General features: G+C 41.9%; 1 protein-coding gene across 1 annotated transcript; it reads left to right on the top strand.

The window, feature by feature from the left end:
- The first annotated feature begins 7,256 nt into the window (after positions 1 to 7,256).
- LOC139448919 (uncharacterized) lies at positions 7,257 to 22,003 on the top strand. Its single transcript, XM_071230433.1, has 3 exons — positions 7,257 to 7,301; positions 18,708 to 19,796; positions 19,850 to 22,003. Exons 1-3 carry the CDS (start codon positions 7,257 to 7,259, stop codon positions 22,001 to 22,003), a joined length of 3,288 nt encoding a protein of 1,095 aa, XP_071086534.1.
- The last annotated feature ends 761 nt before the right edge of the window (positions 22,004 to 22,764 follow it).

Raw genomic sequence — 22,764 nt, forward strand, 5'->3', positions numbered from 1 at the left:
TAATGACCCACGTAATACATCATCAGGTCCTGTGTGTAAGTAACACGGCCCGCCTGTTCACCATGGCATGGTTCTACACTAAAAGCATCACAAGTTGCTTTGTCAAGACAGCGCATGTTCCCATCACGCGGACGGCCATCACGAGGACGGACAACAAATATACATCACGTGCACAAATGACTGAATGATATTACCCATGGAGCTTATCAGCAGAAAACATCCAACTGAATGCAATTAATTGTCGCATCCCCCCGGACGATGATTGAGGTCGGTGCATTTGACACGCGGTCAAAGTTCAGCATCGAGAGGGAGGGGGCAGAAGGCATGATGCGTTGTTAGGCGGGGAGGCGGGGGGGGGGGGGGGGGGGGGGGGGGGGTTGATTGTTGAAATAGCTGACACCCATGTGGTACTTCATCTCCACAGACAATCTCTAATCGGGAAAATTCGTTATCTTGCCATGAAAGAGACTTTCAAACTATGACGTAACAATGGCGAACGTAATCGCCGTGTTTATGTAACTTCGGCCCACATCAAACATCAAAACAACAAATAACCTCGACATGCATGTTTTGTTTGTGAGATAATTGTAGATTTGTTTGACTGCAGGTGTAAGACAAGAATAAACACATTTGTTTTAGGATGCAACAAGTTAATCATTTGTTCTTCAGACCTATATCTGATGGCTGGGGAGGCGGTTTTCTTTTCTGTCTTTTTGTTTATTGTTTAAACGAAACCCAGGAATCAATAGCTATAGGTCGGACCCTGTCCCTAAATCCGTCTTAAAGCGGACGTGCGTCCATTCTATCTCGAGCTCGCGAACGATGCCACATTTTGACAACTCCACAGCATTCACATGAACAGCCCAATCACGTGTACTTTGCAGAATCAGTGCACTGAGTTGACCCACCTAGGTAATGTACGTGCAGCTCCTCACAGGGTTCAAGGTGATGCGGAATCTCTCGGGAATGTCTTGCTTGGGTGCGTTTACGGCCGAGTCACGGAAGAGTAGCTCCTTACACAAGGCCACATTCCTGACAGTTGTAAAGTATCTGTTCCGAGCATCCCTGGTGAGGTTACTGGGATTCCATGTTTCGGAAGACAGATGTAATGAATGCATAATCTGTTACAAACATTATTTTAACCTCTGAAACGAAAATATTTGAAGATGTTTTTAAAAATTGTCTTTTTATGTAATAGAAAGGATTTCATAGACTCTTCACTTCAAGTATTGTAGACTTACTTGAGATAATTCGGATATCTTTGTTTCTATGAAAGACTAGAAATCTGTGTGTACTGGGATTCGACGGAGGGTTTGTGTGTGTTTCCAACCATATACTCTGCAATGACAGTTAAATATTGTTTAACGCCGCACTCAGCAATATTCCAGCTGTATAGCGGCAGTCTGTAAATAATCGAGTCTGGTCCAGAAAATCCCGTGATTGACATCATGAGCATCGATCTACCCAGTTGGGACATCATGACATGCATCAACTACGTCAGCGAGCCTGACCACTTTAGTCGCATCTTGCGATAAGCATAGTCGTCTACTACGACAGGATTAGATTGCTGAAGACCGTTTCTAACCCAGATCTTCACGGGTCGTCAGTTAAATGATGGTTACATGTAAATAAACGAGACCAAAAACAATGGGATGTTGGGAGTTGGTCTGTATCCCAGACCACAGAAAAGAAATTAAAAAAAGGAGTTTATCTTAAGTCTAGAATGATTTGGCAAGTCTAGATTGCCTCAACTCTAGCCTGAAATTAAGGATTGTTCCTGGATCGAATTGGATATTTTCTATTTTGTAGATATATATTTTTAAGTAACATTACTTATTTCTGGGACTAAATGTCAGTCTAGATGGGGCACATTGAGACCGAAGAAGGTGCCATGTTCAAACGGCTACCAACTGCTGACATGTCTGACCCTATACATTTCCAAATCACGATCAACTGCAGTTATCACAAACATTCTTTTCAAGGAGCCATAAAAGAGAAACCTTCTCAGACTAATGCTCCATTACCCCTAGAACTACATGCAGAAATGAAGGCAACGATAAATATAAATATATATTCGATGTATCGAGACCTGAGCGAAACGTGTTAAATGATCAGTGTGTTCACATGGTGATCTTGCATATGCCCGGTGATATCACACAATCCATACTGTCACTTACAACACTGTAATTCCGGATTTCCGACACACACACCTTCCAGACAAGTACTGGATGTATATAAATGGTAATAGTACAGGAAGTATCTGTAAATAAGCCATTTTAGGAAAGGAAGGAGACAGCTTTAACCCCACTGCAGTCGCTGTGTCGACGCCCATTATTCAATGGTTTGAGACAGGCACATCAGATTTTATAGGGGTCTGGGTGACTAACATATAGTCTCTGAAATGAACATATCTTACCGAAAAAACAGTTGTTAAATTATCTTAATAAAATATAATGAAAAAGGAGCCCAGAGACTCTCTTTTTCAGATACTACAATAATGTAGACTTGTCCACTACTATACCCCTGGGCTGTTTGGATATATTTGTTTCAGGGTCTGTATGACAGTCTAGGGATCTAGGCTGGGACAGATTGGCAGACCTGGACAAACGCTACCTCAACCGTTACGTTGTACATGCAGAGATAAGTTAATGATTACCCTATTTACATAGTCACGATTGTTAAGTTTCAAGCATTGTACCAATCACACCCAGACCTGGTAGGCACACAGCCGAATATTTTACTCTCTTATGTTATATTTCACGGATGCAAATGTCAATACATCTCTCCGTGCATACACAAGGATAGCCCTGCACCATGACCGTGGAATATATTTATTTCATGAAAAAGAAAGAAATCTAGAAACGCATACAAAAGCAAGTCTAGCCAGCTTTAGCTCGCTCTATTCCACATATTAGCATAGGGACTTTTTTTATTCTTAGAGTCAAGAAGGATATTGTGTAATATAAGATTTCAGAGACTAAATATTAGTCTAACACCAGGGCAGCATATCAAATACAGTCTCTCACTGACTGACTGCGGCAAAACATAGCATTAACAAGTTCACACTCTCAAATACAATTCTGAAACATATATGGTACTTCGTGTGCATTGAGTTGATGAATATTATTGCTTTAAGCAACTCGAACCCAAATATAAATCCTGGTATGCCAGTCCACGTGGCAATGTACAGGGCCATGTAAATTCGTGGACTATAAACATGAATAAATGATAAAAAAATTATAAAAAAAGTTACATGAGTTGATATGTCCTTTTATGAACTGACCCGAGCATAATTAGAACGTGTAACAAGACAGACCTCTCCAGTAGAAAGAAATGTCGTTCACTTTACACTCTCATCAGCACCTTGTCCATTAGACTAACGCTTAGTCTCTGAAACATATTCTTTTGATAGAAACAAAAAACTCCATTTAAAGCTTGAACAAATATACACGCGGTGACTGAGGGTACACCCGGTATTGCCTCCAGTTCTACCCCGGCACCAAGATGGTAAAGTCTACGACTTGCATCTCCACCTCCCGGAGAGACCATGCATGTTGATGTCCTAGATTCCTGACTGACGCTAAGGAAATTTTTGCCCTAAACCAACAGAAATTAAGACTTGCCTCATCTGTGTTTTGAAAAAGGGTTAACTGTATAACAATCACGGTGTGAGAGTTAGTTTGAATCATATTTCATTTCAACTGAGCGTGTGTTCTAAAATGTCGCTTTACATGAAACAGATGTGCTGTTACTACACAAAAAGTGGAAGTATTATTTTCCCCCCTTTTTTCAAAGAAACTAATTGTATATATGTTTCAGCTGATGTGAGGATATGTAAAGTTGATATAACCACATTCCATAGTAACTAAAGAATATTTTGTGTTATGAACATTCTTTTTATCTATTATTGCAAATTTCAAGTTTTAGAGGTACATATAATTGTGTCACTTTTTGCTGTAACTGGCACCTGGTTAATATATCTATTATCTGTACCTCCCCTGTATTTCTGTATGGAGGACAGACATGGCAACAGTGACAAATCTTTATGGTGATAAACTCATTTAAAGCCTCATATGAAATTGGTTCCTGTGATGATCTTTCAAAATACTGTATGGAATGGTTTCAATGTCAGAGATTCAATACTTATTCGTCACAGCATGATATATCAGTTACAAACTCAATCTATGACCAAATCAATTTGTTTTTGTAAGTACAGATACGTCAAAGAAACACAGTTAACACAGTCGCTCCCTAAGTCAGGATTCACTTGTACTTTGTTCGAATCCCACATCCGCCTCAAATTATGTGCCATGTTTTGTCAGCACAATAGTTGTAATCATGTTTTTTTACCAATGTGGAAAAAGTCAAATAACAACGCATCATGAATGATCAAGTGTATAGCCATTCCAAGGAAAACCAGGTTATGGTCGGATACGATGCTACACTAAGACAACTTGGTTAAGGGTTGAACGATGCTACACTAAGACAACTTGGTTAAGGGTTGTACGATGCTACAATAAGACAACTGGGTTAAGGGTTGTACGATGCTATACTAAGACTACTTGGTTGAGGGTTGTACGATGCTACGCTAAGACTACTTGGTTAAGGGTTGTACGATGCTACTCTGAGACTACTTGTTTAAGGGCTGTACGATGCTACAATAAGACAACTGGGTTAAGGGTTGTACGATGCTACACTAAGACTACTTGGTTAAGGGTTGTACGATGCTACACTAAGACTACTTGGTTAAGGGTTGTACGATGCTACACTAAGACTACTTGGTTAAGGGTTGTACGATGCTACACTAAGACTACTTGGTTAAGGGTTGTACGATGCTACACTAAGACAACTTGGTTAAGGGTTGTTCGATGCTACACTTGGACAGCAAGGTCATGAGTCGGGTACGATTCTACACTAGGACAACCAGGTTAAGGGTCGGGTACGATTCTACACCAGGACAACCAGGTTAAGGGTCGGGTACGATTCTACACTGGGACAACCAGGTTAAGGGTCGGGGCCAATGTTACACTAGGAACACGAGGTTATGGATCGGATACGATGCTACAACTAGGAAAAACAAGGATATGTTTAGGATACGATGCTACACTGACAGTGGGGGCAGAAGCGACCCAAGTAGTACCCTGAAAGCAAATGCTGCCAAGAAGACTCACGGAGGCACAAGGGATCCCCCAAGAAGACACCCCGGAGTCAAAAGAGGTCCAAGAAGACATACCGGAGGCAAAATTGGTCTAAGAAGACACACCGGTGCAGAAGAGGTCCAAGAAGACACACCGGGGCAGAAGAGGTGACACCCGTAAAAGAGATCCAAGAAGACACACCGGGGCAGAAGAGGTGACACCCGTAGAAGAGGTCCAAGAAGACACACCGGAAGCAGAAGAGGTCCAAGAAGAGACACCGGAAGCAGAAGAGGTCCAAGAAGACACACCTGGGCAGAAGAGGTCCAAGAAGTCACCCCGAAGACAGAGGAGGTGACAGAAGAGACACCGGAGGCAGAAGTGGTCCAAGAAGACATACTGGGGGCAGAAGAGGTCCAAGAAGACACACCAGAGTCAGAAGAGGTCCAAAAAGACACATTCATAGAAGTGGTCCAAGAAGACACCCCGGAGGCAAAAGAGGTCCAAGAAGACACCCCGAAGACAGAGGAGGTGACAGAACAGACATCGGAGGCAGATGAGATCCAAGAAGACACGTGCGCAGAAGTCCAAGAAGACATACCGGAGGCAGAAGTGGTCCAAGAAAACACAACGGGGCAGAAGAGGTCCAAGGGACTGCCAAAAAGACGTCCCGGCGGCTGTGGTTAGCCAGCAAACGGAAGACACCAAAGTAGACAAACTTTTCAAATCATCTCTTCATGAAGAACACATGGCAAAAAGGCTTGAGTGCGATAGTTTCTTGTGTATAGTTTTCCCCAAAGAATTACAGCTATGTAGACAGCGGTGGGTCGGGACATAACACACACAGACAATGATCTCGGATTATTTGTCACAACGCAAGAAACAATCCCCTGGTATTACGCTATCCAATTTAATAATTTTCATTGTATGCCAGTATATTGATCTTATTAATTTTATTTAAAAAATCATTCACTATTGTTTTCGAAGCTTATTTTTTGAGAAAATTATACACGGTCAACTTTTAATACATGTAAGTAAAACAATAGCATAACGGGATCTACAGCCGACATTGTACATCATTATGTCCAGTGATGTTTCATCTAAGAGTTGACATGACCACTGACCAGGTATGTTATCCCCCGTATCACCTACTGGCCAGTCTCTTATATGAAGGTGGAGTCTTATCAACTAAAATATTGTACTCAAATGAAGTGATTACGTTTTGCTGGACCAGTGTAGATCCGGGTAGAGACGTCTTCAGTAGCCCATGCTTACCGTGAGAGTCGACTAAGGGTTCGGGTGGTCAAAACTCGCTGGCTTGGTGGATGCATGGCATTATATCCCAATTGTGTAGATCGATGCTCATGAAGTCAATCACTGACAGACTCGATTATTTACAGAGAGAATTGTGAGATATCAGTACCGGCGATGATGAAATATATGAGGTTTCTGCGCAATGTAACAATGTAAATTTTGTCCACCGTGTATGGGTATTCTGCAATAAGGAACCTTTCTCTCCCATTTTTTCTCTTTCCTATCCCGCGCCCCACCTCTGGAGATGAGAAACGCAAAAACGCAAGGACGCCCTTTTAATAAACAGTATCTTACAATTTAGCATAGTATACAATAAAATGACCTGTTAGATATGAGATCTGCATGTCAACATGACTTATTTAGCGAGTTAACGGAAATGTGGCTTCAAGCAAGTAATAAATACGTTTCAAGTAGAAATTAAATCTACCGCCACTGCCACAGAACCACAATAGCAAGGGATAGCATCTTTCGTCCATTAGTATATCGTATATATCACATATATCATTCAGAAAGAAAGGCAGGGATGGTGTATATCCGATATATCACATATATCATTCAGAAAGAAAGGCAGGGATGGTGTATATCGGATATATCACATACATGTACATCATTCAGGGTTTATATCGGATACATAATTTATTACATACTTCAGCATGATATTGATGCAGGGCAATGTAACCTTAGAAACCTGACACGAAGTAATATATCCAAATCGGATGTTGGCCATCTACCCTTATATACAAGTAGCTGGGAAGCTAAAACACGCGTATCTACTTACTATGTATAAAGTCGTATCATATATGCTTGATGCGAGAACTGCAAGCTCAGGAATTCCACGTGCAGATCGAAGCGGTAAGACTGATATATGACTTATACATACGTGCACCAGTCACATCTAGACACCTCATGGACATTTTGCAGTAACTTCATCGTGTTTTAGAAACCGGACAGCGTCAATGTCAAATGTCAAATAGTCGTGTTTTCAAGATCTCAACACAAATGTAGATGTAAAAATAATCAGTCGACTCTACACGCATCGTTTATACTGGGATTTGATAGAAACAAATAAATTGTTCCCGAAATTTCTTGATTAAAAAAAAAAATTGCCTTCCACAAAATTTACATTGTTGCAAGATGTTTTTTCCCTTTAAAAAGGCAGGCTCATAGTTCTCAATAAAACATAATAAAAACAGCAGCAAATGTTGACCTACACGGGCAGAGAGTAGCTACAGTGACTCGGTGCTCACACAAGTGTACTAGAACAAGGAAATAGCTCCTAGATCGGGAGAAATTGTTATTTGAAAACTTTCTAGATTATCTAAATTATTTAAATATAAATATTTCATACCAAGTGGTCAAATATTTGTTGAGCAATTTCTTTCAAGAAAACAAGTAATTGCTGAGATTAACGACATGAATTTAATTCCCTGAAAAGAAAAAATTATTAAAATGTTGACAGCAAACATCAGACAGATCATATGTACAAATGACAAAAGATAGAATTCTCCAGTTTTTATTTGCAAAATATAGACTCTTTGTTATGCCGTCCGACGAACGTCATCAACTGTGTTCTGGAATAGTTTTGACACATTTAGTTATATCGGTCCTTTATACACTGTACTTAATAAAACCTAGAAAAGGACGAAGTTATCTGCATGTTCACATGATGGAGAACATAACCAGACAATTCCTTAATTACCTCCCTTTCTAAACAAAAGTCAGTGTGCCACTTTCACATTTTCACAAGCATTTTAGTAATGAGCTTTTTTCAATGATCCAAATGTATTTAGAGACACATTTATTGATGACACGTCTAAATGCACAAGGCTGCTCGTGTTTTTTACCGAGTTTCTGATCTATTCTCTGGCCTTGTCAATTCTGAAATTTAAGCCAGCTCATCGTTTTTTACAAACAAAGCCTATCATCGGTCAGTGTCACAAAATGACATATTGAATTGTAGTTTTCAGGTAACTAAACATTATATGTTATCAGGAAGACTGTGGTGAAGGCAAAAGGGCGAAATTAACTCTTTATTAAGTTTGCAATAAAACACCGGGAGTTAATTGCGATGTTAATTTCGTGTGTAAAGCGAAACACGTTTCGCAGATGTATAAAACGATAGGTAGGATCTGTCCCTACTACACGAGAGGTGCACATGCCTCGGTTTTCGCGTATGACGTCAGAATGATCTTTTCATCCAAAGGGCATATGTCATGTGTGTTCCTGGTTTTGTGCACTGATATTATCTATACTTGGGGAAACCTGGAATATAACATTTCGTTGAAATGCCTAGCAGTTTGACAAATTCCCCATTTTCCATAATGAAAGAAACATGTTTAGTATGTAGTGCAATAACGGAGTGCACCTGCATGGAATCTGTGGAAACCTTAAGTCAAGAAGTGCACGTGCTTAAAACCCCCCATGCAAACATCATGTGTTCAAGTATCTCTACTTGACGTGAACGTTTAACTGCCCTGAGCGTTAAGTGTGTACATGTTTATGCTGCACTCAATAAAGTCGGCTATCATGAGTTGTCCAACACAGAGATCATATACCGGTATATGCATGTTTGTATCAATATATACATATATACATGTACTTATATACATACACACAATTGAAGGCAAATCTTCAGGTGTTTCCACATTCAACCTGTGTGTGTCTTTATCTGTGTGTGTCTTTATCTGTGTGTGTGTGTGTGTGTGTCTTTATCTGTGTGTGTGTGTGTGTGTGTGTGTGTGTGTGTGTGTGTGTGTGTGTGTGTGTGTGTGTGTGTGTGTGTGTGTGTGTGTGTGTGTGTGTGTGTGTACGTTTGTAGGTGATTGCTCAACCTGATTTCCATATGTAGGAATATTCATATGAAAATTAAAACGAAAAGAAATTATTCCTCATTTCAAACACTTACATGTTAAATTCCTTTTTAAACTAATTGCAAAGACAATGTTTAGCCTCCAATTTTAACCAGGTTTATTTCATATCCGCGGAGTGATATTGATAGTGGGCATTAGGACAGTACACAACTTTAATGAGGAAGTGATGTTCCAGGCCATCATCTGTCCAGCTACAGTCTTGACCCCTAGCCAGATATACAGATCAGGCGTTATCTTATCTGACCACTCACTGGCTAGATGATTCCTGTCAACAGCAGTAGAATTGGTGTGCCCTTCTGATCACTCCCCCCCTCCACCCCAACCCCAACCAGCACCCCCAATCCAGCACCCCCACCCCCACCCCCCCTCCACCCCCCAACACCCCCACCCCCAACACACACACTATCCTCCCATCCCGACATCTGGTTTTATGATGATATAGATAGGCATCTAGAGCCCACGTGCTAGCCCAGGCATTCTCCCTTGAGAGACAGTAGCCAGCTGGTCACTCGCCCAGCTCTTTCTGTAATACAAAAGCTCTGCATGAAGCAAGTCTAGATATTCTTCTGAAAGATTTACAAGGCAAACTTTTGTGATGTCACCTTGTCCTTAAACATATTTACAAATCAATATTGTGTCATGTAACTATATGGCCCTGAACATATTTACAAGACAAACTTGTGTGATGTCACCTTGTCCTTGAACATATTTACAAGGCTCAGTTTTGTGTTACGTCACGTTGTCCTTGAATAGATTTACAAGGCAAACTTGTGTGATGTCACCATGTCCTTGAACATATTTACAAGGCAAACTTGTGTGATGTCACCATGTCCTCGAACATATTTACAAGGCAAACTTGTGTGATGTCACCATGTCCTTAAACAGATTTACAAGGCAAACTTGTGTGATGTCACCATGTCCTTAAACAGATTTACAAGGCAAACTTGTGTGATGTCACCATGTCCTTAAACAGATTTACAAGGCAAACGTGTGTGATGTCACCTTGTCCTTAAACAGATTTAAAAGGCAAACCTGTGTGATGGCACCTTGTCCTTGAACAGATTTACAAGGCAAATTTGTGTGATGTCACCTTGTCCTTGAACATATTTACAAGGCAAACTTGTGTGATGTCACCTTGTCCTTGAACGGATTTACAAATCAATATTGTGTCATGTAACAATATGGCCTTGAACATATTTACAAGGCAAACTTATGTGATGTCACCATGTCCTTGAACATATTTACAAATCAATATTGTGTCATGTATCTATATGACCTTGAACAGATTTACAAGACAAACTTGTGTGATTTCACCTTGTCCTTGAACATATTTACAAATCAATATTGTGTCATGTATCTATATGGCCTTGAACATATTTACAAGGCAAACTTGTGTGATGTCACCTTGTCCTTGAACGGATTTACAAATCAATATTGTGTCATGTAACAATATGGCCTTGAACATATTTACAAGGCAAACTTGTGTGATGTCACCATGTCCTTGAACATATTTACAAATCAATATTGTGTCATGTATCTATATGGCCTTGAACATATTACAAGGCAAACTTGTGTGATGTCATTATGTCCTTGAACAGATTACAAGGCACATTTGTGTGATGCCACTATGTCCTTGAACAGATTACATGGCAAATTTGTGTGATGTCACCTTGTCCTTCGGCAGATTTACAAACCAATATTGTGTCATGTACCCATGTCCTTGAACAGATTACAAGGCTAACTTGTGTGACGTCACTATGTCCTTGAACAGATTACAAGGCAAGCTTGTGTGATGTCACTACGTCCTTGAACGGATTACAAAGCAAACTTGTGTGATGTCACTACGTCCTTGAACAGATTACAAGGCTAACTTGTGTCATGTCACCTTGTCCTTGAACAGACGACAGTGTCGAGATGATCACTTTACAGGATGTCTTTGATCCACCAGATGACCAGAGATGTCCTATCTAGTCACAACAGTATATCCGACAACAGCCCTGTGTGACGGTCGAGACACTCGTCGGGGGATGGGCAATCAAACAGGGTCTGTGGTAAGGGACATACATTGTACAGCTATCGTGGTTCGAGGCCAGATATGAGTGGACTCGGTGTGTATGAATCACTCACCAACAATTCGTATAGCCGTTCCCAGCTGCAAGCCCGACCTGGGTTACGTTCAGTGTCTCCGGTTTTGCCTCACACGACCTGGACAGGACCAGCACACCGTGTCGGGGCGGCCGGAGTACAGGCCACGCACACAAGGGTGTTGTTTTGGGACAATACTTTTCGACAGTTTGCATTGCCACCCTTTCTACTTCTCGTCGTGTCAGTATTCACATCCAGCCCTCCCTTATCCGTCTCCACGACCAAGTTTCCTCCATCTCAATCTCAAAACACAACGAAACCATCCTCGTTGCAGAAACCCGAATCATCCCTTTCCCAAACCCTATTTAATCGGAACACCCATGTCAGAACCCATCATCCAACGTCGTTTTTAACATTATTTCATTTATATCACGGAGTAACAGCTTCATGTGAGAAGAAATGCCAAAATGATGTTCGCCATTTGAGAATCGAACCGCGATCACAGAATTCTGGCGCACCTAAGGGAACCAACTCTGCACACCGAGAATTGATTACTGAGATAACAAATGATTGAGTGAGTATGGTTTTACACCGCTTTTAACAGTATTCAAGAAACATAATGGGCTTCACAGACTGTACCCATGTCAGAAATCGAACCCGTGTGACGAGTGAAAGCTTTAACCACTAGGCTATCGGACCACCCTACTGAGATAACAAAAATACCCACAACAAATGGTATTTACGTGTGTAAGGTGGGCAAATAGTTCTGACTTCATGCAGTGGGGACATTCATTGACCATAAAGCGAGTGTGTGAATAGTATTTTGTGCCTCTCTGCATACACGCAATACAGGATGTAGCACCTGATCAGAATCCCACACAACAATGTGTACATGCAGTCCTCCTAACACTGTAAATGTGGGCATTTGGGGCTGTTCCCGGGCACAAAGGCTGCTGTATCCTGGGATTAGGTATTGCTAGGCTAGTCAAGGTCACACTGACTGTTTCATTTTGCCATGGTAATTGTGTGTCAGTATAAACCAACAGTGGCAACGGCTCACTCTATCAACCACTGAAGCGGGATAATGACAAGACTGACGTATGGCAATGTCGTAATATGACGGGTGATAATGACAAGACTGACGTATGGCAATGTCGTAATATGACGTGTGATAATGACAACACTGACGTATGGTAATGTTGTAATATGACGTTTGAAAATTACAACACTAACGTATGGTAATGTCGTAATATGACGTGTGATAATGACAACAATGACATATGGTAATGTTGTAATATGACGTGTGATAATGACAACACTGACGTATGGTAATGTCGTAATATGACGTGTGATAATGACAACACTGACGTATGGTAATGTTGTAATATGACGTGTGATAATGACAACACTGACGTATGGTAATGTCGTAATATGACGGGTGATAATGACAAGACTGACGTATGGTAATGTCGTAATATGACGTGTGATAATGACAACACTGACGTATGGTAATGATGTAATATGACGGGTGATAATGACAACACTGATGTATGGTAATGTTTTAATATGACGTGTGATAATGACAACAATGGCGTATGGTAATGTTGTAATATGACGTGTGATAATGACAACAATGGCGTATGGTAATGTCGTAATATGACGTGTGATAATGACAAAAATGGCGTATGGTAATGTCGTAATATGACGTGTGATAATGACAACACTGACATATGGTAATGTCGTAATATGACGTGTGATAATGACAACAATGGCGTATGGTAATGTCGTAATATGACGTGTGATAATGACAAGACTGACGTATGGTAATGTCGTATTATGACGCGTGATAATGACAACACTGACGTATGGTAATGATGTAATATGACGTGTGATAATGACAACACTGACGTATGGTAATGTTGTTATATGACGTGTGATAATGACAACAATGGCGTATGGTAATGTTGTAATATGACGTGTGATAATGACAACAATGGCGTATGGTAATGTCGTAATATGACGTGTGATAATGACAACAATGGCGTATGGTAATGTCGTGATATGACGTGTGATAATGACAACAGTGGCGTATGGTAATGTCGTTATATGACGTGTGATAATGACAACAATGGCGTATGGTAATGTCGTTATATGACGTGTGATAATGACAACAATGGCGTATTGTAATGTCGTGATATGATGTGTGATAATGACAACAATGGCGTATGGTAATGTCGTTATATGACGTGCGATAATGACAACACTGAGGCATGGTAATGTCGTAATATGACGTGTGATAATGACAACACTGACGTATGGTAATGTCGTTATATGACGTGTGATAATGACAACAATGGCGTATGGTAATGTCGTAATATGACGTGTGATAATGACAAGACTGACGTATGGTAATGTCGTATTATGACGTGCGATAATGACAACACTGAGATGCAGATACTAGAACGTAACTTCTTATTGTAATCTTCGTGATACATTTGTTCATGCTAAATTCGATTGGAATGATATCATGATAAACAAGAAAGGCAGATACTTATCACGAGAAAAAATACTCTTAGGATTTTTGTCCAATATTCCAAAGGGTGTCTTAGATGAACATCAATCCCAGTTTGTATGTTCTGTTTAGGGCCCTATTCGGGCTGTGTACCTATTTTAATCTTATTCATCACACATGTTTTCTCATTCGTTAGTATATATAATTATATATATACACACACACACACAATCTGTGTAACACATTACATGTTGCGGATCATGTGAGATTTGGAGAATATCTTGTGTGTCAGCACCAATGCGTGGTGAACGTGCAGAGACAGTTTCAGTTGAAACTCCTTATGAGACAATATATGTATATATTGTCTCATAAAGAGTTTCAGCTGGTGCTGATACACAAGATATTCTCCAAATCTCACATGATCCGCAACATGCAATGCGTTACACAGATTGTGTGTACCCCTTGTGTTTATGGATCTGTGACCTTTGTACAATGACGTTTGTATTGAATTGACAGTGGTAAGATGATACTGCATGTGCAATTACTAAGTTTAAAGTGGAGACTTCCGAATTTCAAATTTGAAATGTACTTAATCATTGTTCTGAACCCATACCACTCAGTGTGTATCTTCACACACACCAAAGAGTTCGCGTTTATTTTTTAAATAATGGACTGGTGATATGGTGATGAATACCGCGTGTTTGAGTGGAGAGCGATGTTACCTTTAGACCTGCGTTGAATCAAGTGCCATCAAATGTTTCCTGGAGATATGATGGTGCGAAAGTGCATTCCGACCACAGTACAAAATCCCATAATTGTAGGCAGTGTGAGTCTATGAAGATTTTCTTCCGCCAAATAAGTTAATGAAAAGTCATCGACAACAGGAGACAAAAAGCATATTTGAATTAAAAGTTTGACATTGACTGATAGTAATATTGTCAGATACACTTGGGAGTACTTTTAAATCACTTAAAGTTTGGACGTATATACAGTCAGTCTTGGACTTCCATAGTTGACATTCGTGGTCGCATTCACATTTAAACGACTAACAAATCTGACAAAATTGTTCAGTAAATAATAATACGATCATTAGAAATATGTCGTGTTGTTGTTAGTTTATAAAAGTTCTACTGGTTTTCGCTCTCAGCAGGGCAATTTAGCATCCGCGTGGGGTGAAGAAAAGTGGGTTTATTTTGATTGTGAACGAGATAATTTCCCCAAACGCAACTCTAAATTGTTTCACATACACAGTTGAGATTGCGACGTTTACAGAGTTATATTTAAACACATGTGTATTACGTAGCTTAACATCAGTGTCAGAACTGAATTAATGGCCCTCCCGTGGCTGGAGTGATTGGCCACCGGAAGTGGATGGCGATCCCTCGTGGCACTGTACCGGCGGATACTACAGCTCCCTGCGCTGGAGCGGGTGAGTCATGTATCTATAGTGTCATACAGACCCTGAAACAGTAAACTACGTTTATAACGAACACGCTTATAACGAACTGACCTATATAACGAACTTATTTTGTAGTCCCGGACATTTGTTGTAATCATGTTGTAGATATGCTTATAACGAACTACGGTTTTTACGAACTAAAATTAGTGGTCCCTTTGAGTTCGTTATAACCGTAGTTTACTGTATATCCAATACAGCCCGTGCAAGTCTATATTAATGATCAAGTCTAGACAACTGAGGTTTCAGGAAAATGAAGAGAGTCTCTGGGCTTCTTTTTATTATGTTTTATTAAGATAATTTAACAGTCTTTTTATATAAAATATGTTCATTTCAGAGACTAAGTGTTAGTCTAGGACAATGTATCTGCACAACACGAACACGATAGCATGTTTGCAGAGATCATCCCCCAATTGCACAAGAAAACATCGAAGTTCCCATCTAAGGGTCGACCGTCAAATGAATGTAATTAAATGTACTTTAATGTTACATTACTCTCACAACTGACCAACACTAGTGAAGGTATAGTGCAGAGATGTACACCACCCCGATATCGGTATATGGTCACGCAGATATGTTAGTACAATGGATTTCTCAGAGATGCAGTGCGTCCATTCCTAGGTTGAGGTTAATGGTTTGAGCAGATAGTGTGAGCCTTATACACCGGACTGACATGTTTTAGCAACCCACGACTTCGATTAGGACAGTGTCGTAATTTGTGACCGAACCAAATACTATTCACAGATCGGGGTTCGAATCCCATATTCGTCCCGATTATGACCCTTGGTTTGTCAGTTCCTTTGCCATGTTTTTTAAACCAAAGCTGTAAATGGTTACAACCTAACGCTTGTGTTTCACTCGACATTAAGGTGACACGACGTATCCCCCAGTAGAGGTTGCACACACAGGTTGTCACACACTGTCTACGTTGAGCCACGTCACACCTCACTGACCACATTACACATACGTCACACACTGTCTACATGTAGTCCACGTCACACGTCACTGACCACATTACACATACGTCACACACTGTCAACATGTAGTCCACGTCACACGTCACTGACCACATTACACATACGTCACACACTGTCAACATGTAGTCCACGTCACACGTCACTGACCACATTACACATACGTCACACACTGTCTACATGTAGTCCACGTCACACCTCACTGACCACATTACACATACGTCACACACTGTCTACATGTAGTCCACGTCGCGCCTCACTGACCACATTACACATACGTCACACACTGTCTACATGTAGTCCACGTCACACCTCACTGACCACATTACACATACGTCACACACTGTCTACATGTAGTCCACGTCACACGTCACTGACCACATTACACATACGTCACACTCTGTCTACATGTAGTCCACGTCGCGCCTCACTGACCACATTACACAAACGTCACACACTGTCTACATGTAGTCCACGTCACACCTCACTGACCACATTACACATACGTCACACACTGTCTACGTGTAGTCCACGTCACACCTCACTGACTACAGTACATAACAGTCACACACTGTCTACGTGTAGACCATGTCACACCTCACTGACTACAGTACACAATAGTCATACACTGTCTGCATGTAGATCACGTCACACTTCACAGACTACATTACATAATAGTCATACATTGTTTGCATGTAGACCATGTCACACCTCACTGACTACATTATATAATAGTCAATGACATACACTGTCTGCATGTAGACCACGTCACACGTCACCTTCGACATTCCACATACGTCACACAGTACTAGTGTCTGCATGTAGACCACGTAACACGTCACTGACTACATTCCACATACGTCACACAGTACCAGCGTCTGCATGCAGACCACGTAACACGTCACTGACTACATTCCACATACGTCACACAGTACTAGTGTCTGCATGTAGACCACGTCACACGTCACTGACTACATTCCACATACGTCACACAGTACTAGTGTCTGCGTGTAGACCACGTCACACGTCACTGACTACATTACACATACGTCACACAGTACCAGCGTCTGCATGCAGACCACGTAACACGTCACCGACTACATTCTGCATACGTCACACAGTACTAGTGTATGCATGTAGACCACGTCATACGTCACCGACTACAGTACACATACGTCACACAGAACGAGTGTCTGCATTTAGACTACATTCCACATACGTCACACATTCCTAGCGTCTGCATGTAGACCACGTCACACGTCACCTACTACATTCCACATACGTCACACAGTACTAGTGTCTGCATGTAGACTACATTCCACATAGGTCACACAGTACTAGTGTCTGCATGTAGACCACGTCACTGACTACATTCCACATACGTCACACAGTACTAGTGTCTGCATGCAGACCACGTCACACGTCACCTACTACATTCCACATACGTCACACAGTACTAGTGTCTACCTGTAGACCACGTCACACGTCACTGACTACATTACACATACGTCACACAGTACTAGCGTCTGCATGTAGACCACGTCACACGTCACTGACTATATTCCACATACGTCACACAGTACTAGTGTCTATCCTGTAGACCACGTCACACGTCACTGACTACATTCCACATACGTCACACAGTACTAGTGTCTGCATGTAGACCACGTCACACGTCACCTTCGACATTCAACATACGTCACACAGTACTAGTGTCTACATGTAGACCACGTCACACGTCACCGACTACATTACACATACGTCACACAGTACTAGCGTCTACATGTAGACCACGTCACACGTCACCTACTACATTCCACATACGTCACACAGTACTAGTGTCTGCATGTAGACCACGTCATACGTCACCGACTACATTCCGCATACGTCACACAGTACTAGTGTCTGCATGTAGACTACATTCCACATAGGTCAAACTGTACTAGTGTCTGCAAGTAGACCACGTCACACGTCACCTACTACATTCCACATACGTCACACAGTACTAGTGTCTACCTGTAGACCACGTCATACGTCACTGACTACATTCCACATACGTCACACAGTACTAGTGTCTACCTGTAGACCACGCCACACGTCACCGTCTACATTCCACATACGTCATACACTGTCAACATGCAGTCAACAGTACATCTAAGTCGAAAAGTGTCTACATGTTACCACGTCACACCTCGCTGACAACAGTACATATAAGAGTTTGTGACCACGTCACGCCTCACTGACTACACTGTCCAGGAGGGTCAGTGTCTACATGTAGACCACGTCACACGTCACTGATTAATTTATCCAGCAGAGTCAGACAGTATCTCGAAGTAGAGCAGTGGCTGCGTCTGCCTATAGACAGGATCAATACTCCAGGTCAGTGCACCGAGGCCCGTGTCTACCTGCCTGACCGAGCTCCAGTGCCAGCTTCCATCTACCAGCTTAAATGTTCCTGCTTCCATCTACCAGCTTCTACCTTCCAGCTTCTATCCACCAGCTTCCATCTCCCAGCTTCCATCTTCCAGCTTCTATCTTCCAGTTTCCACCTACCAGCTTCTATCTACTAGCTTCTATCTACCAACTTCTATCTACCAGCTTCTATCTACCAGCTTCTATCTACCAGCTTCCATCTCCCAGCTTCCATCTTCCAGCTTCCATCTTAGAGCTTCTGTCTTCCAGCTTCTGTCTTCCAGCTTCTATCTTCAAGCTTCTATCCACCAGCTTCTATCTCCTAGCTCCGCTCTTCCAGCTTCTATCTCCCAGCTTCTATCTCCCAGCTTCTATCTACCAGCTTCTATCTACCAGCTTCTATCTCCCAGCTTCTATCTACCAGCTTCTATCTACCAGCTTCTATCTACAAGCTTCTATCTCCCAGCTTCTATCTTCGAGCTTCTATCTACCAGCTTCCATCTCCCATCTTCCAGCTTCTATCTACCAGCTTCTATCTACCAGCTTCCATCTACCAGCTTCTATCTACCAGCTTCTATCTCCAAGCTTCTATATACCAGCTTCTATCTACCAGCTTCTATCTACCAGCTTCCATCTTCCAGTTTCTATCTTCCAGCTTCTATCTACAAGCTTCTATCTCCAAGCTTCTATCTTCGAGCTTCTATCTACCAGCTTCTATCTACCAGCTTCCATCTCCCATCTTCCAGCTTCTATCTACCAGCTTCTATCTACCAGCTTCCATCTACCAGCTTCCATCTACCAGCTTCCATCTCCAAAGCTTCTATCTTCCAGCTTCTATCTCCCAGCTTCCATCTCCTAGCTTCCATCTCCCAGCTTCTATCTTCCAGCTTCTATCTCCCAGCTTCCATCTCCCAGCTTCCAGCTTCTATCTTCCAGCTTCTATCTACCATCTTCGGTCTTCCAGCTTCTGTCTTCCAGCTTGTATTTACCAGCTTCTATCTCCCAGCTTCCATCTCCAAAGCTTCTGTCTTCAAGCTTGTATGTACCAGCTCCTATCTCCCAGCTTCCATCTCCCAGCTTCTGTCTTCCAGCTTCTGTATTCCAGCTTCTATCTTCCAGCTTCTATCTACAAGCTTCTATCTTCCAGCTTCTATCTACCAGCTTCCAGCTTCCAACTTCCAGCTTCCAGCTTCTATCTTCCACCTTCTATCTACCAGCTTCCATCTTCCAGCTTCCAGCTTCTATCTACAAGCTTCTATCTTCCAGCTTCTATCTACAAGCTTCTATCTTCCACCTTCTATCTACAAGCTTCTATCTTCCAGCTTCTATCTACCAGCTTCCGACTTCCAGCTCCTATCTTCCATCTTCTATCCACCAGCGTCTATCTCCCAGCTTCCATCTCCCAGCTTCCAGCTTCTATCTTCCAGCTTCTATCTACCATCTTCTGTCTTCCAGCTTCTGTCTTCCAGCTTGTATCTACCAGCTTCTATCTCCCAGCTTCCATCTCCAAAGCTTCTGTCTTCCAGCTTGTATGTACCAGCTCCTATCTCCCAGCTTCCATCTCCCAGCTTCTGTCTTCCAGCTTCTCTATTCCAGCTTCTATCTTCCAGCTTCTATCTACAAGCTTCTATCTTCCAGCTTCTATCTACCAGCTTCCAGCTTCCAACTTCCATCTTCCAGCTTCTATCTTCCACCTTCTATCTACCAGCTTCCATCTTCCAGCTTCCAGCTTCTATCTACAAGCTTCTATCTTCCAGCTTCTATCTACAAGCTTCTATCTTCCACCTTCTATCTACAAGCTTCTATCTTCCAGCTTCTATCTACCAGCTTCCGACTTCCAGCTCCTATCTTCCATCTTCTATCCACCAGCGTCTATCTCCCAGCTTCCATCTCCCAGCTTCCAGCTTCTATCTTCCAGCTTCTATCTACCATCTTCTGTCTTCCAGCTTCTGTCTTCCAGCTTGTATCTACCAGCTTCTATCTCCCAGCTTCCATCTCCAAAGCTTCTGTCTTCCAGCTTGTATGTACCAGCTCCTATCTCCCAGCTTCCATCTCCCAGCTTCTGTCTTCCAGCTTCTCTATTCCAGCTTCTATCTTCCAGCTTCTATCTACAAGCTTCTATCTTCCAGCTTCTATCTACCAGCTTCCAGCTTCCAACTTCCATCTTCCAGCTTCTATCTTCCACCTTCTATCTACCAGCTTCCATCTTCCATCTTCCAGCTTCTATCTACAAGCTTCTATCTTCCAGCTTCTATCTACAAGCTTCTATATTCCACCTTCTATCTACAAGCTTCTATCTTCCAGCTTCTATCTACCAGCTTCCGACTTCCAGCTCCTATCTTCCATCTTCTATCCACCAGCGTCTATCTCCCAGCTTCTATCTCCTAGCTTCCATCTTCCAGCTTCCAGCTTCTATCTTCCACAATCCATCTTCCAGCTTCTATCTACCAGCTTCTATCTACCAGCTTCCAGCTTCCCTGCTTCTATCTTCCACCTTCTATCTACCAGCTTCCAGCTTCCAGCTTCCAGCTTCTATCTTCCAGTTTCTATCCACCAGCGTCTATCTACCAGCTTCTATCTACCAGCTTCCATCTTCCATCTTCCAGCTTCCAGCTTCTATCTTCCACAATCCAGCTTCCAGCTTCTATCTTCAAGCTTCTATCTACCAGCTTCCATCTTCCTGCTTCTATCTTCCAGCTTCCATCTTCCAGCTTCTATCTTCCACCTTCTATCTACCAGCTTCCAGCTTCCAGCTTCCAGCTTCTATCTTCCAGCTTCTATCCACCAGCGTCTATCTACCAGCTTCTATCTCCAAGCTTCCATCTTCCAGCTTCTATCTTCCACAATCCAGCTTCCAGCTTCTATCTTCAAGCTTCTATGTACCAGCTTCCATCTTCCTGCTTCTATCTTCCAGCTTCCAGCTTCCAGCTTCTATCTTCCACCTTCTATCTACCAGCTTCCAGCTTCCATCTTCCAGCTTCCGACTTCCAGCTTCTATGTATCAGCTTCCGACTTCCAGCTTCTATCTACCAGCATCCAGCTTCCAGGTTCTGTCTTCCAACTTCTATCTTCCTGCTTCTATCTTCCACCTTCCATCTTACACCTTCTATCTTACACCGTCTATCTACCAGCTTCCAGAGATCAATATCAACCACCTCGTCACGGACACTTATCTCCATTACAATCAAACTTTAAAATCCATCTCTGTGGGTTCCAACGAGTTCATATCCAATCAATTGCTATAAAGGGAACAATTAAGTCACTCAAAGCATATTTTATGTCGGTTAACCGATAACGACAACTGGATTATACAGGTGCAGGAACAGACATTTTTATCGCATGAAAAAAATCTATACACAGCCGCGGGGTCTAAATGATGCATCTACTTCCCTGTGCCATGCAACCGTGCTCACGAAAGTAGTGTCTGGTGGTGGAGTGATAGCTTTGTTACAATGTCCCCGTGATCCTGCCTGCATGCCCACCAGGAATATAGCCATATACCCCTCACACAGACTGACACCAGTACACAGAGATCGTCAACGATGAGAGCTGGTACCGTTTGAAAATTACGTTCTGCAAAACTTTGTAAAAACTATATAATATAATATAACTGACCTTGAAGTAATTTGTCATTTCGAATCAGACCAACTGTGCCAACGAATGACAATGCGTCGATCACTTCAATGACGTACCCAACAATCGCTCTCTGTTGTGCATTGAGCGTTTGCATTTTACGTCATGACAGTCCCGTAAAGCAAGAGGGTGTCTTGTGTGGAGTACTTATTGACAAACGTGGTGATGAACGTTTCAGATGAAACAACACTGAATACGTGAAATATTCCTTAAGGTGACAGGAACAAACAGGGAGTGATGCGAAAACAATGATGGAATTCAGGTTGTAGGTAGCTTAAGAGTCTCACATTTTGTCCTTGTTTATATATTGAGCAGCATGACTGAATATATAATACAGTTCACATATTCCGTCCATATTTTCAAAATGGTCATG

This window comes from Haliotis cracherodii, unplaced genomic scaffold, assembly GCF_022045235.1.
Source record: "Haliotis cracherodii isolate W230 unplaced genomic scaffold, xgHalCrac1.p SCAF_7, whole genome shotgun sequence".
NCBI classification, from domain to species: domain Eukaryota; kingdom Metazoa; phylum Mollusca; class Gastropoda; order Lepetellida; family Haliotidae; genus Haliotis; species Haliotis cracherodii.

Coding starts and splice junctions, on each gene's coding strand:
- LOC139448919 (XM_071230433.1), top strand. CDS start 7,257: ATGCGAGAACTGCAAGCTCAGGAATTCCACGTGCAGATCGAAGCG. Junction 7,302..18,707: donor TCCACGTGCAGATCGAAGCG/GTAAGACTGATA, acceptor GTCTGCCTATAG/ACAGGATCAATACTCCAGGT. Junction 19,797..19,849: donor AAGCTTCTGTCTTCAAGCTT/GTATGTACCAGC, acceptor TCTGTCTTCCAG/CTTCTGTATTCCAGCTTCTA.